At 45.7% G+C, this 19,163-nt stretch overlaps 1 protein-coding gene across 1 annotated transcript; it reads right to left on the bottom strand.

Moving 5' to 3' along the window:
* Nucleotides 1-2,844: 2,844 nt before the first annotated feature.
* Slamf9 (SLAM family member 9) lies at nucleotides 2,845-6,051 on the bottom strand. Its single transcript, XM_059280825.1, has 4 exons — nucleotides 5,926-6,051; nucleotides 5,025-5,366; nucleotides 3,988-4,260; nucleotides 2,845-3,403 (listed from the first exon to the last, which is right to left on the bottom strand). The coding sequence occupies exons 1-4, from the start codon at nucleotides 5,966-5,968 to the stop codon at nucleotides 3,204-3,206; spliced, it is 858 nt and encodes a 285-aa protein (XP_059136808.1). The 5' UTR covers nucleotides 5,969-6,051; the 3' UTR covers nucleotides 2,845-3,203.
* Nucleotides 6,052-19,163: the final 13,112 nt, after the last annotated feature.

The raw sequence follows: 19,163 nt of genomic DNA on the forward strand, positions 1-19,163 counted from the left end.
TTGGCGCTGCTGTGGGGGTGCAGGCTTGCTATTTGCTCTCCCAGCAGGCCCAGGCAACACGGTCCAGGTACTTACTTCCCAGTGAGCTCCTCTGGAAGCCCTCCCTGAAGGCAACATACTGTTCTCACCACACTCTGACTGGGGTTGAACTCCCACTCAGTGTATCCCGCATGAAGTTAGTGGAATCCAGGTCAGGACAGACCCTGGGGAAAGATTGTAAGCACACCTGAGTCACTGTCACACCACCCCCTATAGTGGTCATCCAGATCTGATCCCGTTGCTGTGGTTGGCCTTCCATCTTTAGTAAGTCCTGAGAGCTGGAACATTCTTCCAGGTGTAAGTACCTGAGTGTTTTGAGCCACTGGAGGGAGAGCGGGGAGCGGGGTGGGGGGTGGGGGGTGGGGGGCGGAGAGCGGGCCAGGGAAGGAGGCTGCAAGCAGAAACGTGGTTTTTCCCACCACCCCTTAACAAGGACCCAGAACTAGTGTCTTTGCCCCTCGTTTGCGTAGTAGGCTGCCCTAACAGTTGACCAGGTGACACCATGCCAGTGAAAAGAGCATGAACATAACGGGAGACTATAGGATCAAAAGAGGAAGTCTTTGATTTCCTGGTTCCTTACCAATTAATTGTAAGGCACTGGCCCCACCTCTGGTCTAAGAGTTTCATTTCTGCAGTCTATGGTAAGATAAGCTACTCACTTTCATGTGGATGTTAAAATAATTTTTTCGTAAAAAGGAGATTTTTACACCGTTTTCAAATTTTAAGTTTATATGTTCATGCTTTTCCCGAAAGCTTGGTTTTTTTTTAATTATTATTGTCATTTTTGTCTGATTGATGTATCTTACGTGTTTGTTTTGTTTTGTTTTTGTAAGAAAGGGAACCTAGGCCTGTGACTTGTTCCCTCCTTACTCCAGAAGTGAAGTTGATTTTTTTTTTTTTTAAGCAATCCCTAAAGGTCAAAACTAAAGATTTTACCCCCACTTGTCCTTGGGCCATAGTAATCGCTCCTCTGGAAAAATTTATTCAGCCAACCAGGACTGCATCTAATATATCAGCTAGCTTGTTTATTTCCATTTCTGGGTGAGAATATCAGAAAATGGTGAACCTGGGGAGCCTGTTGACAGCGTGTCTATGAGTCCTGGTCCTCTCACCTTTTAGAACGTGCCTCTCCAGCCTGTTTTCTCACATACCCTTTTGTCACAGTGTGTGGCATGGCAGTCCCTAGTTACTATGATCTTTCACATATGAGCATCTTGGTGTGTATTTTCTGTCTGGCTTGAATGTCCGTTCCCCAGATTGCATGAGCCTATTCCAAATAATGAATAAGATTATCTTAACGTGCCGCCAGGTCACTCGCCTGGCTTCTGAGGGTACACTCTCTGCGAAGTTTAAGCCTTCCTTCTCCAGGCTGTTTTGGACTTTTCTCTGTTCAGAGATTGGCTCTGAGAAGAAGGGACTCTGCCATCTCCAGGGAGATCCCTGGACCCGCCACACAGGGACTATTCACTTCTGTTTGCTTTCTGTACGCCAGCTCCAAAAGACAAGAGAAATGGGCTATCCCTCTCTGTGAAAAAAATGGACTCCAGGTGGTTCGCCCAGGCAGGCCCTCACCTTATGGTGGCACCTCCTATGACAGGCCTGGAAAGTGTCAGGAGTTGGGGCTACAGACCTTTTTAGAAGACAGGACTATCTGGTACCTAAAGGAGGCCCAGTCTCTGTAAGAGCTCCAGGAAGCTACACCTATGACTTCCTTTCAAGTATGTGTTTTTTGTGGAACTGAACTGAGGATCAATGGATGTTGGGTAAACACAGGATCCCAGGCCAGGGGAAAGTGCCGGAGTAAAACCTAGGTCTCCCAAGATCTCACCCAGTTCCCTCTTTGGCACATCCTATGTCACCTCCACCAAGTCATTTATTACTTACACCTGTCCTACTGATTAAGTGGCTTCTCTTGCACCCCCTCCTCCCCTGAACCCTGGCAGTTACCTAAGTAAAACACCCAAGATCGAATTTGGGGAAAATGGTATGATAGGCACATCAGACTTTGGGCTATGGAAAGAGCAAGAGTAAGGAGCCCTACACTGACCAAATATTCCAATCAAAATGCCTAAAGCAGAAACCTATAAGAAAAAAACAAACAGCCCAGGTGGTGGTGGTGCACACTTTTAATCCCAACACTCGGGAGGCAGAGGCAGAGGGATCTCTGTGAGTTCAAGGCCAGCCTGGACTACAGAGTGAGTTCCAGGAAAGGCACAAAGCTACACAGAGAAACCCTGTCTGGGGGGGGGGGGGGGAGAAAAAGAAAACAAACAAACAAACAAAAAACCCCAGGAAGGCCTAAAAATCAACTTAGATAGGGTTTCTTTGTGTAACCCCTGACTGTCCTGGAACTTGATTTGTAGACCAGGCTAGCCTCGAACTCAGAGATCCACCTGCCTCTACCTCCCAAGTGCTGGTATTAAAGGCATGTGCCACAACACCTAACTAAACAATGTCAACCTTAAACAAAAGTCAAGGGTACAAGATCTTAGTAATGGATCCAGTGAGTGGTCACTCCTACGAGGTGAGCAGCAGGGCTCAGAGCTGGGTATCAGGGAGACAACAGAGGTCACCAATCTCAACTACAACCCAGAGAAAGACTGAGCAGGGGTCTCTGCCACCTCCTTGTGGGACAGCTTCTATGTAGACTTGGTACACTGGGTAGAAGAGTTATGTAAAGTTATCTGTCAGAATAAGGATAGGAGTAGGAGAGCAAGGAGTCTTAGGCATAAGAGTTATGAACTAAATGAACTGCCGTCACACACTTAGTTAGGTGAGAAAGCCTTTCGTGTAGTTTATTAAGACTTAGGTTGGTGAAGAATGGGATGCATGTAGTAAAAACAAACACTTCACTCTAATGGGGTCTTCAGACTCATTTTCCCGCCCAAAGGCAAGCCTGAGAAGGGACGTGGGCTTCAGTGAAGACACCTGGACAGGTAGTGAAAGTGGACAACAGGTTTTCCCCAGGCTGCCCAGCACCAACAGAAGTGCCCTTCAAGCACAGCTCTTCCAGAAGGTGGGGACTGACTTTATTGCCAGATGGTGTCTCTCGGGGAATATGGTCCTGTGAGGTGTTCAACAGTGATCCTCCCACCTGTCCCCCAGATGATTTCCCTGGAGGCTAAGAGGAGACAAAGCTCAGAACAGGGGTCTCCAGGGGCCGGTCAGACTGGACTAGGGCCAGGCTTCCCCTTCTTCCTCAGTTTGATTCGGTTTCTCTTGAGTTTCCTCACCCTCGCAATCTCATAGTTTTTCTGGGCTCGGAAGACGCAGAGTCCCACAGCCAGAATTACCAAGAGTAAGAGAAGGAGCAAGCCCTTGGCCAGGAGGCAGACCACTGAAGACTTCTCAGAATAGCCAGGATCTGGGATAGGAAGAAAGGAAAAGAGTTCTCATTAAAAGAACATTAAAAGAACGGTAGGTTTAGAGGGCAGTCATCTATCTAGTTTCATAGAAAGGCTCTCTAATAATCAGCTCATCTCTTTTTTTTTTTTTTAAGGTTTATTTATTTATTATGTATACAGCATATATGACTGCCAGCCAGAAGAGGGCACCAGATCTCATTACAGATGGTTGTGAGCCACCATGTGGATGCTGGGAATTGAACTCAGGACCTCTGGAAGAGCAGCCAGTGCTCTTAACCTCTGAGCCATCTCTCCAGCCCAATCAGCTTATCTCTTATACCAAATGTCTCTAGAAATACCTATTCTGTGCACAGAACTGGTATCTGGCCCTCAGTCTCAAGCCAAGTGCAGAAGAATCCTGTGGAAATCCGGAGCAATTGACAAAGGCAGGGTCCCTCCCTGATCCAGTGGCAAGCCTCTACAGAATAGTGTTATGTTCTAGGGTCCCTGGTAGTCTCCTTAAGAGCCTCAGGCATGAGGGGAGGTGGTGTCCTGAGGCACAGGACTTTCACAAGCTCGGGAATTGTTTCTTGGGTTCTGGTACCTGCACAGAAGGACCCAACAGGGATGAGACGGGAACTGGAGTAGCTGACGGGGTTGCTGACCCTACAAGTGTAGGAAAGGGCTTCGTCACCAGGCCTCCAAGATGTCCTGATGACAGAGCCTTCATGAGGAGTGTCAGTGCTGTCCTGAGATGAAAGCCAGCTGTAGGTCACATCCATGTCTGCTCTCTCTACGGAGCACATCAGGGATATGTTACAGGCACCTTCCTCAGAAATCTTAAAGTTCACAGTGATCTGGGGCCTTGACAGCCGCCCTAAAAGAGAAGAAAACACAAAGACCCACTGAACAGTCTGAAGTTGGGTCTGTTTTCCTAAGTCTCTCAAGCCTTGGGTAGGTATTCTTGCCATCTTGAGAGGCCCTTTACTCAAAATAAATAAATAAATAAATAAATAAATAAATAAATAAATAAATAAATAAATAAATAAGCAAAACCAGATAAAACAACAATATAATTTGTGGTTGTAGGGCCGCAGAGTATCTGCTTAGACAGATATACACCAGCGGTTCCTTGTTATTTCACTCTTAGTTTATACACCTCCTTCCCCTAGATCCTCTTCGGTCTCACTGATTGTACAAAATATTACCACCCTCCCAAAGACATTTACATTTTAATCATCTCTCCAAGATCCTAAGTAGATTCAATGTGGCAGGTAGAGAGAAGAAATGTTGGTTCAGGTGGGGGAGGAAATGATTAGTAACCCTCAAATCACACAGGGGGATAAAGGGCTCAAGAGCTATTTACCTAGAGGATGCAGTCTCTTGGGTGAGAAAAGGGCCCTTAGATGCCCTACTCACAGTCCTCATCTCTCTCACTGCTTTGGGAACCTCTGTGGAAACAGCCTCAGTCCTAATGCCTCCTTGTTCTAGGCCCCTCTCCCTGTGGCTGAAGCTCAGACACTGGAACAGAGCACACTAGAGGCAGTCTGCCTTCCAGTTCCAGCCTCTTAAAGCTTACCTCAGCTCCCGAGCATCCATGCCAAGCTCAGGAAAACCAGAATAATAGGAGTCTAAACTCACGGTAGACACGGAGATCATAAGACTTCGTGATAGAGAGCTGGGATGTCTTCAAGTTGACTTTGGCTTGGTAAAGGCCAGAGTCCTCCCAGGTCAGATTGCTGATATACAGAGAGTAGCTGGACTCTGGGATGCCCACTCGACCCCGGTAGCGAAGATCCATCACAGTGATGTTGGCTGGCTGTCCCTCTTCCCCTGGTGCCACTACGGCGAGGTTTTTTTGAGAGAACCAGATGATGTCCTTAACCTCTTCGTTGGATGGTATTTCCAGAGAGAGGATGATAGACTCTTGAAGAACTGCAATCACTTCCTCAGGGTCCTCATCATCTCCAGAAAACCCTTTGGCTGAAAAGAGATGTATGTAGCCCAGCTGATATCTCTGGGAGCCCAAGGCTAGTTAGCATGGTAGCTACGGCTCCTCCTCCTCAAAGCACCTTCTCTGCTCAGTGTGACTTTTTAGCTACCTCTTGTAGTTCTAGATTTCCATTGTACCCCGAGTCGGTCAGGGAGGGTCCCCATTTATCGCTTCACCATCCAACATTTTCCTTCTTCTTTGTCCTTCTGGAACTGCAACCCCATCCAGATCCTTCTCTCTTATCCTGCTCTGAGGCCGTCCTCCATCCCTTGGAGAGCAGAATGGAAGTTCCTCAAAACTAGCCTGGGATCCAGCTATATACTCCTGGGCACATACTTGGCACAATCCAAGTCAACATACTGCAGTGATATGGGAGCATCCACGTTTATTGCAGAGCGAGTTACAATAGCCAAGCTATAGAGTCAGCCTCGGTGCCCATCCACAGGAGGGTTGACACATTCTCTCTAAAGAAAGGGTCTTGCTAGCCCAAGACCAGGTAGAACAGAGGCATACCAAGATAGTCTCATGCAGCACTAGGCAACCACTCACCTTCCTGAAGCAGCAGAAGGAGTGACCAGAGAAGGGCCCCCATATCAGCAGCTCCTGCCTGGGAAGAGTGACGTGGTCAGCTCCCCAGGTCGTGGAAACACAAGCTGGTCAGGGGCTCTTATAAGAGGAATGACTGACTGATATTGATAGGAAGCTGAGAGGGAAATACTTCTCACTTCAACTTCCTCTGTCCACATTAAGCTCCTCCCTGGCCCTCATGGAAAGAAATTTCTCCCCAGCCTAACAGTCAGATGATTTATCCACTGACTCAGATTGCCCATCCCCCAAACTCAGTTCAAATCTCACTTCCTAATAAAGACTTTCTATCTCCAACTCTCTGTATGTCCAGATCCCATAGAAATCAAATATACACGTACCAGCCTGCTCTCGGCCCTCAGCAAGCTCTCCCCACCACCTTAGAATTTCCTGTGTTGCTATGATCTTTATCTCCCCTGAGAGTCTATATTTTATTTCCTCTGTATGTTTCACTGTTCCTGGCCCCTGTTAAATGCACATTCGTGGCATTAAAATACATGAGTGGGGGAAGTCTTTCTGTTTAAAGCTATTTGTATTCCCATTTGTGATGCTCTTTAGGGGTCAGGGGTTGATCTCTCTCTTTTTTTTTTAAGAAACTGTCTTCCATCCACCTTTCTCTTCTGCTCAAGTGTCCGTAAAACAGTTTATGGCCACTCAGTGGTGATTCCATCCGATTTGGCAGTGAGGGCTGCAGACAAGTCCCCAGTGGCCGTCTGGACATTCCAGTCTTCACTAAGGAACAGCTGGGTGGGCCCAGAGGTCCCATGCACACCTGCAGTCTGCCACCTCCCATCTGAGAGCAGTGGACTCAGGGGCAGGTACAGCCCATTCACCCTGACAGTCCTTCTTGGTCACAGCCTTTTTAGCCCACTTGCTCTTCCTTCTCAGCCTTAGGATCTCGATAGAAACAGGGATCAGGCATGACCAGACGAGCACTGTTGGTGCTCACCAGAAGTGGTACCACACACGTGCAGAACTTCCCAAGTCAGCATCCACCAAATAGGATTCACTGAGTGAGCACCTTTGTTTGTTTGTGGCTTGGAATGACAATGTCAACACTACAGAGGAGATTCTGGGTTACACGGAGCAGTGGTAGGCAGGCTGACACAAGACACCCTTGTGAGGGGCTGGTGGTCCGCTCTGGGATTAGTCACCACCAGAAGGCATCCTGGAGTCCTCTTAGACCTGGCTAGCGGAAGTCCTAGGAGTGAGGTGCCAGCCTCTGGAGTGACTCCAGAGGCGGCAGCAACTTCAGCACAGCTGGCTGGCCCAGGGGTTCCTGGAGGAGATGACATCTGCAGGTTCTCCATGGCCGTGATGGCTGGAGCTGCCAACAGCAGCTTCTCCCGGGTCCTCCTCACACTTCTGATGTAAACGCCATCACGGTGCCTTTTGCAGATGTACTTACTGTTCCATCTGGAAGTCAAGGTTGGTGCCACCTGAGTGGGCTCCTACTGCAAGGAATTCCAGGACATCCTCCCTCTCCACTTGCAGGATCTCGAGGGCTCCAGAGACTGTGTGAGTTCCCCTTTGAATTGTAATGTGAATTGAGAGAAACATCACATAGACCCCTCCCTAGGCAGCAGGGAAAGGCTGATTCTCTTTCAAAATACTGTTTCAGGCCAGGCATAATGGAACACACCTTTTAACACCAACACTCAGAAGGCAGAGGCAGGTGGATTGCTCTGAGTTCCAGGCCACCCTGGTCTACATAGTGAGTTCCAGGCCAGCCAGAGTGACATACTGAGACCCCGTCTCAAAAAGAAAATAACAATAACAGCAACAATAATTTTAAAAAGAGTTTCGGTTAGAATTGTTAATGTCATAGAAAGATTTAAAATCAATGTTTATCAAAGATATAGAGAAAATCAGATTTGAGAAGAGATTGTAGAGAATCAAGGTTAAAAAAAAAAAAAAACATACTCTGGAAAACCCCCCACACCACACCACACGGTGGGAGTGGGCAGAACCCAGCCAACCACGGGTCAGGGGCAGTCTGACCCCTGGTTCCCCCACCAGACTCCAGAGAAACCCCCACCTCACATCATGCGGCCGATGGCACTGGGTAGTTGGCACTATAATGATCTCTTTCTGATGAGAAAGCACGGCCCAGCACAGCACTAGGGCGACCAGAGTGGGACAGGAAGACCTATACACAGGCCTGGGGCTGTCCACTCCAGGCTACAAGAAGAAAACTCGGGCCCACTTGGTACCTCGCTGCACCGGCCAGATGGACACATTAGTGTGAGCAGAGGTATGGTATGGTGGTTTATATGAGAGAGAAAGAGACAGAATGGTTCAGGTCCTGTGGACAGAGGCAAATCTGAAAAGGTGAGAGAGGAAGGGAGTGAGCTGAGCCCCGTCCCCACCCATCAACATCTAAGGCAGGAGGGAGAGTTGACTCTGAGAGTGGGAGGGCTGTCCCTACCCCCACAAGCTGCAACACTCAGGAGAGTAGGCCCTGCACTTCGCCAGGGCACCACAATTGAGCCAACTCCGTTAACCCGGTTGTGAGTGAGCCAGCCCCGAAGTTGTGAGCATGGGAGAGCTCTCTCCACTTCTCATCTGTCTTGTGGTGACATGGGCAGGGGAATGATGCCCTGCCCCTGTGGTCATAAGTGTGGGAGACCCATCCCTGACCCCACCAGCTGCAACACTCCGGAGAGCAGGCCCTGCACCTTGCCAAGGCAGCACAATAGACCCAACCTTGTCAGAGCAAGTGTGGGTGAGCCAGCCCCGAAATTGTGAGCATGGGAGAGCTGTCTGGTGGTGGCATGAGCAGAGGAAATTTGCCCTCCTCCACCCTGCCCATCAACATCTGGGGCAGCGGGGGAGAGCTGGCTCTGTGGTCATAAGTGTGGGAGAGCCCAACCCAGTTAGTGCAGGTGTGGATGAGCCAGCCCCAAAGTTGTAAGCATGGGAGAGCGGTCCCCATTCCACATCTGGCGGACCAACCCTACAGCTGCCTAGGCCCAGACTCAAGGTTATGACCTGGCCCCGCCCCATGGTCTACCCCATCTATGAACTGCTGGAGTACGTGAAGGGATCTGACCTGCAGAGCCAAAGCTGCAGGATCTCCACAACACAGGGCAACAACAGGATATCCAGGAGGAGCTCTATGATAGCGTAGTAGAAACCAGAGGCCTCAAACCAGACCAGTGACTCTTTGCAGTGAACACTTGCAAGTAAAGCTGTGTGGACAAAGGGGTTTACAGCATGACTCACAGTGTCGCACTGCAGCTTCCATGATAAGACCTATTTTTCCCCCTTTTAAATCTTTCTTCCTTGTTTTCTCTTAAATTTTGTTTTATTTGAGGTGTGTGCAGGGGCAGAGGGTGGATGCAAAGGGACAGGGAAATGAATATGATCAAGATACATGATGTAAAAGACACATAGAATAAATAAATTAATTAATTAATTAAAAGAAAAACATACGCTGGAAAAGGAACCCCTACATGCACTCTTCATAGTGTGATGGATTGATTAGCTTTACATGTCTACTTGACACAACTTAGAATCACTTGGGAAAAGAGTCTCCATGAGGGATGGTCTACACTGAGTTGGCCTGTGGGTGTGTCTCTGGAGTTGATTGATGTGGGAAGATCCAGCCCACTGTAGGCAGCACTATTCCCTATGCAGGGGTCCTGAGCTGCATAAGAGGTAGGCATAAGCAAAGAAGCAAGCATGCATGTATTCGTTTCTCTCTGTTCTTGTTAATCTGAAGCGACTGACTGTCTCAGGATCCTAATACTGTTTTCCCTGCTTTGATAGACTGTAACCTGGAATCATGAGTCAAAATAAACAGTTTTCCTCTAAGCTGCTTTTAGGGTATTTTATCACAATAATAGAAATGAAACTATAAGTAGAAATGTAAACTTATTGGGTTACTATGGAAATCAGTATGAAGGTTCTTTTAAAATACTAAAAACAGAGCTATCATATGATATAGCTATCACATGATATACCATTGCTGGGTAGTATACTCAAAAGAATCTAAGTCAGCATACTGCAGTGATCCTGCACATTCAAGTTTACTTCGACAGCAGTCACAGTAGCTGTGACGGAATCCACCTAAGTGCCCATCAACAGGTATGAATGGATAAAGCTGATGTGATACGTATACACCACAAGTTTTATTCATCTATAAGCAATGAAGTTATGTCATTTGTAGGAAAGGAAACGGAACCAGAAGTAATCACGCTGAACAAAATAATCCATGGGTTGTTTTTTTTTTCCTCTCATACGCAGAATCTAGATTTCTGAAAACATGAAAGTGAAAGGAAGACTACTTAAGAATAGGAAAGAGAGACCTGAGTGGGGGTGAGGAGACACAAGAAACAATAACAGAGAGTGAGTACAAAGTGTGTTAGATGCGCATATGAAAGCATTACAGGGAAACCCGCTATGCTGTAGAATATATACTGATTAAGAAGTTAAAAAAGAAAAGATCTGGGGCTGGAGAGATGGCTCAGTGGTTAAGAGCACATACTGTTCTTGCGGAGGACCTGAGTTTGATTTTCAGCACTCATATCGGGCAGCTCACAACTGCCTATAACTCCAGCCTCAAGTGATCTGATACCCCTCTGACCTCCTCCTTCTGCACACACACACACACACACACACACACACACACACACACACGCACATGCACATATACACACACAAGCACATATACATATACACATGCACATACACACACTATAATTGAAATTTTAAAAATAGTTTAAAAGAATGAAGAAAAGAAAAACAGAGATGCGCTTTGGCTGTAAGGAGGCAATGGATTATGTCATATAAATCCCTGTATTCAAGCTAAGACTGGACAGTCACTGGTTCAGATGGTCTACAGCATCTCTGACACCAGATGGATCCTCAAACTGGATAACCTTTAAGTTTCTACCAGTGCTCAATTCAATAAGCCATGACAAGGAAGCAAAAATGTATTTCATGACTGTCTTAGTTTGGGTTTTTATTGCTGTGAAGAGACACCATGTCCATGGCAACTCTAATAAAGGAAATACTTAATTCGGTTGGCTTGCTTACAGTTTCAGTAGTTCAGTCCTTTATCATCATGACAGGAAGCATGGTAGTGTGCAGATGTGGTGCTGGCTACATCTTGATCAGAAGGCAACAAGAAGTCGGCTGATACACTGGGCAGTATCCTAAGCACAGGAAACCTCAAAGCCATCCCCCACAGTGACACACCTCCTCCAACAAGGCCATACCCCCTAATAGTGTCACTCCCTATGAGATTGGGGGGGGGGGCAATTAGAGTCAAATTATCACAATGTCCAAGAAAGAAAGAAAGAAAGAAAGAAAGAAAGAAAGAAAGAAAGAAAGAAAGAAAGAAAGAAAGAAAGAAAGAAAGGAGGAAAACGAAAGCCTCTAACAAGCCAGGCTGAAGTCAGGAGGATTGAGGAAAAACTCTCAAAGAGAAAAGATACCAAGGATAAGACCTCAAGGATGAGGAAGGTCTGCTAAGTGAAGGAGAGAAAGTACTAGTCCTTGTGCTTCAGATCATGAGGGCCAAGCCTCTTTGATCTGGATTTTCTATAAATACAGGTCAGGCTTTAACTTGAGCCTGGAAGTTTTTTAAAACCAGACTTCCCATCTATTTAAAAAAAAAAAACTAGATCCAGCAATCCCAACTACTTGATCTGTATCCAAAGGAAATTAAATCAGTTATGCTGATGATCTATCTGCAGTCCCATGTGTACTGGAGTATTAGTCACAACAGCCAAGAGAAGGAAACAAGCCAAGTATCCATCAGTGGATGGATGGATAAGGCAAACGTGGTACATACACATGATGGGGTACTATTTGACCTTAAAAATAAAAAATCCGTCTTGCTAAGTGGAGCAAGGCAGCTACAGAAAGTCAAATGCCACATGATCTCACATGTAGGATCTTTAAACATTGAACCCATAGAAGTAGAGAGTAGAGTGGTTGTTTCTAGGGGTTGGTGATAAGGTCAGCTTGGGAGACAGTGGTCATAGGACACAAAGTTTCAGATGGATAGAAGGGATAAATTCAATAGATCTACTGTACAACGTGATCTACTGTATATATACAGTTAACATATAGTATTCTCAGAAATAGCTGATAATAGATTTTGTGTTCATAGCACAAAAAATTATTTGAGGCAATTAATACTGTGTTAATTAATTTGATTTAGTCATTCCACAGACACACATATACATGCTTCAGAGCAACATGTCATACATTATAAAGGTATACAAAAATTTAACCAGATTTTTTGAAATGAACTACGTAAAATTAAAAATAAAATTAAAGCAAGATAAAAAACAAAAGAAAACAAGGTCATGTGTACAATGTTCAGGGTTTAAAGAGTGCAAGTGTTGGAGTCAAGAATAAAGGAGGCTTCCTGGGGAGAAAATGCCTGTGAAATGCAGCGGAGGAGAAAGCCAGACCAAGTTGGGAGAGTGCGGTATCATGATGTAGGTATCTCAATCTGCTAACTCAACAGGAGTGTTGGCTCAGTGTTGCCCAGTAGAGGATGCCCCTGTTGGGCAGGATGTCCCAAGAGCTAGGTCTTGTGCGAGAGTGTCAGGTACCAACGCCCACCATGGGTGCAGTCCTTCGCAGGGGCTGCCCTAGAAATGGTGGAGCTTGGAGGGTGGAAGCTGGAGGCTGTCAGCTCATAACGCTCCTGGCAGATGAAGAAAAGTTTTCTCTTGAAGGGAGAGCAAAAGGCTATCTCCATTGCTGCTACAGTGAGCGTGCTGATAGCCAGAGAGGGCTGTCCTCATATTTGTTGAACATGCCCTCATAAATATAAACAGTCCATTACATCTTCGGAAAGAGAAAAATGATTGCTATCTACATTCCTCACTGAGCTCTTCCAGTCCACTGTGGAAAGAGTCACTCCTCTGCACGATTTTCAAAGAACTATTGCTTCAGCTCATGGATTGTGATCCAAATGAAGCTTCCTTGCTTTCTCTCACTCCCCTTTTAATCTTATTCACATCTGCAGTCTACTTCTGCCCTGGGTGAGAACTTTGCCCTTGATCTCCGGTCTCAGCTCAGAAATGAGAAGTTCCTACCCCACGTGATAAATCAAGACTCCAAACCTAACAGTGAAATAATCTCTACCCATTAGCATGGGTACACAATGGGGGAGGGAGATTCCCATACCACTCACCCTCCTTTCCTCCTTGGTGCTCCCAGCAACGTCTCCCACAGCTCATGAGTCCCTCTCCAGACAGATGAGGGAGTGGGGTGACAAAATGTTCTTCTCTGACTGAGTGACTTTGTACTCTGTGTCCTGGGAGATGGTTAAAAGGGACTATTTTCTGCTAAAGCGTTCTGATGGTTAAGGCATCTCTCTTCTGAATGGTCCTTCATAATTCCTTCCTTCATCCCTAGACATCTGGAACATACCTCCCTGCACAACACCCCCCCACACACACACACACCTTCAAGTGCCCGTATTATACTGCTCCCTGGGTAACCAAGCAGGCTATGTCTCATTGGTTGACTACGGTAAATATTACTTCCGTGATAGATCCCAGGATCTACAGTGTAGTATCATGCTTCTAGCTCCCTAGTTGGAGTCAGACCCTAGTCCATAATCAATTTTAACTTTCCTGGGCCTATCTTAGGCTACTGTCCCCTCAGACTGTCTTCTACAGGGGACACTTTCCAAACTAACGATTATATCCAGAGATGTTGCGTTTTCAGTTGCGCTCTCTCCATGGATGAGGGGTTCTAAGAGCGGTGATGCAGGTTCTTCTTAACTTCCACTGTTATTCTGCAAGGGGAGACCTGGTCTCCCTCACACTGCCTTTGACCTCCTGGCATCTATCACACTGTCAGCTCAGGGTAGCCAAGCAGGAAGAGATCCACTCCAACATCTTGTTTATACCATGCACTTAAGGTTTTCAGCACTGAGTCTCTTTGGCGCCGGATTTCTATCCCAGACAGGTTTTATGATTAAGCCATCCTCCCTACCTTACTTGCTGAAGTTTTCATCCTGGGTATGTTCTGCTTTTCTGTTGCTTTTGTTTTACTGCAGCAAAGAGAGGTTAACTCAGCCTAAGCACGGGAGCATCTTAGAAGCAGAGGGTGGGTGTAAACCAGTTAATGGAATACTGGGTGAATGTCTCAGCCTCCTTGACCTTCCATGAGACAATTCTGAGGCTTGTTCCCAATGATTCTTTTTTTCTTTTTCTTTCTTTCTTTTTTTTTTTTTTTTTTTTTTTTTTTTTTTTTTTTTGGTTTTTCTAGACAGGGTTTCTCTGTGTAGCTTTGCGCCTTTCCTGGAACTCACTTGGTAGCCCAGGCTGGCCTCGAACTCACAGAGATCCACCTGCCTCTGCCTCCCAAGTGCTGGGATTAAAGGTGTGCACCACCACCGCCCAGCCCCAAAGATTCTTAAAAGTGATGGAGCCCTCATTGTCCACACCAGCAGGCATCTTTGACACACCCTTGACTGGCTTTTCTTTATCTCATTTTCCTCATTCCTTCTTGGATCACCACTCCCAGAAATATTTCTTTCACCCAGGTTATCTTTGAAGGTTGTATTTTAAGGGGGAAACAGTACTTTTGTAATTTTCTCATCAGTATGGCCAAATACTGGACAAGAAGCAACCTTGGGAGGAAGACTTTATCTTGCTTTACAATTCAAGGAGATATAGTTCATCATGGCGAGGAAACACATGACAGTGAGTAGCTCCATGGTAGACCAGGAAGCAGAAAGAGATAGCTTTCTCTTTTTCATTCAGACCAGGACCCCAACTCAAGGGGATGATATTGTCCATATGTAGGACGGCTTTTACCTCCTCAGTTAATCTTTTAAAAAATGCTCAAAACAGACATGTGCAAAGGTGTCCCTTACTGTTGCCAAGCTGACGATCAAAATCTGCCACCACAACACACTAAGATATTATTGTACATGATAGTGGACTCAGCCCTTTAAAATTTAGATAGCCTCTCTCTTCTATCTGGTTCTTTATAAGCAAATAAGTCCATGAAGAATAAATTTCCCCATTCTAATTCTTATATAAAGCCTTGGGAGGAAGGAGCAGTGAAACGTTGATCTTTCGATCTAGAAAGTTCTTTTTGAATCAGAAAGATGGGAGCCACATGGCAGAGCCATGGTCCCAGAGGAACTATTAGTAAGTTCCGAGTAACTCATCCTCCTCTGAAGATGAGACATGTTGGCCCCCATGCATCCTCCATTGTGAGGCTGGCTTGTGCACTTGATAGATGCTGTGTCCTTTTTCTTGCTCCTTTTTAAGTGTCCATGTTAAAAGGGCGATTATCTAATTGAACCATGAAGGTGGCTGGAGCCAAACAAAATGATCTTCAAGTTGCTGAAGTGTACCCGAAGGGGTCTTTGTGAACCAGAGGAGAAGAGAACTTTCCTGCAGAGGAACTAGGATGAGCCATCATGGAGGTGCGGGAGAGGTCAGAGCACACTGAGACACAAAGACCATCTAGAACAAGGAAACCAAAAAAGGCAGACAGAAAAGAGGTTAAGCTAAGGCTAAGAGTGGAGAAACAGCTCTACACGGGAGCCTGAGGGATTCTCTTAAGTTTTCAGAGACTGGATGGGTCCCATTGACACTGAAAAGAATTTCAGGACTAGGCAGCATGGCAAGGCTGGAAATGCTATCAAAGATACTGTGATATAGTGATGTAGGCTTAGTCACAAAGGTTAAGAGGAAGAGAGGGGCTCAAAAAGGATGACACACTGAGAGCAAGTTTATGGGCACATGCTTCCTAATGCAGTGGCAGAAAGTTTATGCACGTGTGGGTATGGGCTTCTCCAAGAGGCCTTGTACAGACCTGACCGAGAGCTTATGAGTCATCCTCTCTCAAGCTTACCTTTGACGAGGAAAGGAACTAAGTGAAGAGAAAAGAGAAAGCATGGTGTACCAGGAACGCTTATCAGGTGGCGATGGGAGAAAGATAACTGTTTACAAATGTTGAGGGAGCAGCCAGGAGGGAGAGATATGAAGATAGAGACTAAGCGCAGCTAAGGAATGGAGTAAGGCTTCTCCTCCACCCACTCCTCACCCGGAAGGTTGCAGGGAGATGACAACCAGAGCCCAGGAAAAAGGAACCCATCTCAGATCACAAGACAGCCCTCCCTTAAAATCAGAAAGAACGGCAGAGATGTGGAAAGGTTTGCATGTGTCAAGAAAGGAAGGGGCCAACCTCGGCTTTATTGAGTGGGCAGTGCACCAGACAATGGGGAAAGCCATACAGCTGGAACTAAACTGCTCGGCTTCTTCCTTTGCAGAACAAGATTCTCACACATGCACTCTAAAGTTGATATAATGCCTGAAAATCACTTAGCATCGAGCTTGGCCTATGATGAGGTCTCAATGGATGTGAGCTGTGGTGGTTACTACATAAGGCTGGCATTATGAAGACCAGGGGCCCTCATTAATCAGCAAGTGTCTGCGATTATTGAAAAGAAGATGCCGGAATCTCTAAGATAAGGAAGACAAGCCAAAGCACCCATCAGCCCGCTTATGGCGCACAGACACTGGGATGCACAGCTTGGTGCCATGTTTCCTGTGCCAGCAACTTCCTGTTCACCAGACTGACCTTTAAGCAAACAGTCATGTCATGCCTGAGGCTGTTCCCCTAGCTACGCCCATGATCAACTAAGTCCTTGTCTCATCCACATCACATATCCCAGAATCCCAAAGTGGCTCGACTTATCTATGTCCTCTGATCCCCTTATGTTAATTGCTCTTATTAATAAAGTGCAAACTTTGTCCCACCTGCTTTGGAGTCAGAAAGAGATGGTTAAAATTCATACCCACTGAATCAGGATGAAGGTATGGAGGATGGAGCTTAGGAACCGCCCCCCTGCTCATCACGCAAGGCCACCAAGTGAGTCTGCTGTAAACTGGAAAGAAAGCTGCAGCCTGCTCTTCAGTTCTGTGAGAGCAGAGAGGAAGCTCCCTAGCCAAGGGATGTCTTTTGTCTCCAGTCACAAAAGGTTTGTTTCCCCTGAGCAAAGCCATGAAATGACACTGTCTGTTTTCTTCTTGGACTGGGCTCTGGGGAGCAGGAGAGGGCTCTGTCAGCTTCTAACCTGTTCTCCTGGGCTTTCCATAGAACGGCCTCACAGACTGCCGCGGGCCGTGGGTCCCAGTCCTGAGAACTCTTCTTTGATCTCTTCACACATGGGGGCTCAGAGGCAGGGTTTGTTGGCAAGTAGGTTGCTTCAGAGAACATAAAAATAAAAATTAAAAAAAAAATCTACTTAGCCTGCCCAACCTCTAATCTTACAAATTAAAACCAAATCCACAAGTTCAGGATGTAGACAACTTCAAATCCACAAAATTTAATGCAAAGTTGGGACTAAAATCAGGGTTTTTTTTTTTTTTTAGGGTTTTTTTTTTTTTAGTAATATTTGTTTTATTATTTTTTTCTTTTTAAAAAATTGTTTTGGTTAGCATACAAAGTAACGGCTTTCTTCATAGCATCTCACTACATATAAACCATTATACTTTGTTCTCAGTGGTTTCTCCTTCCTAACTTCCTTCTCCCACTGGTTTCTCCCCTAAACAATCTCCCACTTTGCTTTCCAACTACATAAATCCATTACTCTAATTCCCACCTCACTTAAAATCCCTCGCTCCTCTCTCATGACACCCTTTCAAGTTTTGTGGCACACACGCACACACACGCACACACAGGCACACATGCACACACACACACACACACACACATACACACACACACACACACACACACACACACAGAAATTTTGAATTTAGGCTCTCCATATGAGAGAAAACATGAAGTGTTTTTATCATCCTGAGTCTGGCTTCTTTTGCTTAACAATCTCCAACTTTTGTCCACTTTTTTGCAAACGTCACGATTTCCTCTTTGTTCACAGTTATATAAAATTCCATTGCATATATGTACCACATTCTCTTTATGCATCCATCTGTTGATGAACAGCTACGCAAGTTTCTACTTTCTGGCTGGCCACTGTGAAGAGTGTGCCAACAAACTTGTATGTGCAAGTATTTCTATGATTTGTAGACTCCAGTTCCTTTGAGCAGACACCCAAGAATGCTAGTATGGTGGTTCTATTTTTGGTTTTTTGAGGAATCATCATACTGATTTCCATCATGATTGCAACAGTTTACATTCTTGTCAGCAGGGGAAAGGGTTCCTCTTCTTCTCCTACAACCTCACCAGCATCTGATGTCATTTGTTTTGATGATCGCCATTCTGATTTGGGTGAGATGAAAAGTCTTCTGGTATCTTGCTGGTGTGATCTTACTTGATTAAATGGTCTTGTAGTATAATAGGGCCAAATCTAGAGATGTTCTGGAACATAGAAAGTACTTAGTAACTGTCATTACTGTACTGGTGTCATTATTAATTACTGTCTGCAGTCATTTGTTACTATTGAGTTGTATTCGAGACTGGAGATGCACACAGCAAGCGTTAGGAAACAGAGAGGGATGAGGAGAGCTGGCTGGCCACCCAGACAGCTTTGCACATGCTGACAGTTTTCTTAGTTAACTCAGTACTGTTCAGGCTCCAAGTGTTTGCAGTAAACTGTCACTATCCTAGAAGTGATCAGAATCTGTAATCATTCTTCATTTTATCAGAACTGTCATCAACTGACATGAAATCAGCTATTCATCCTGCAAATATTTATTAAGCTGCATTTAAAAGCAAGACACCATTCCAGGTGTAGGATATAGGGGTGAAGAGGAAAACATGGGCCTCTCATTATCACTGAGGTAGAGGTTAGTGAAAGATGAGCAACACTCAGTAAACACCTATCATTGAGCAATAAAGTACTGTGAGGGAAAACCAAGCAAAATTAAGGAGTAGAGACAAGAGGCAAGAAATGCCCTTTGGTTATGGTGTTCGGGTCAGATATGCCAGCTGCAGCTGCCCTAGCCTGACATTTTCTCCCTATACACCGTCAATGTGGGGAGTTAACACAGAGGGCTGCCTGGGAGCAGGATGCTAAAGCAGTGGTTCTCAACCTGTGGGGCATGACCCCTTTGGGGGCCACATATGAAATATTTACATTACGGTTCATAACAGTAGCAAAACTACAGTTATGAAATAGAAACAAAAATAACTTTATGGTTGGGGCGGTGTTACAAGGAAACAAGCTAAGATTCAACAGCCCAGCAATAGTCCATCATGTTCGAGGCTCTTGAATACCATGGTTTGGCTGTCAGAGGACC

Source organism: Peromyscus eremicus, chromosome 15 (assembly GCF_949786415.1).
Source record: "Peromyscus eremicus chromosome 15, PerEre_H2_v1, whole genome shotgun sequence".
Lineage (NCBI taxonomy): Eukaryota > Metazoa > Chordata > Mammalia > Rodentia > Cricetidae > Peromyscus > Peromyscus eremicus.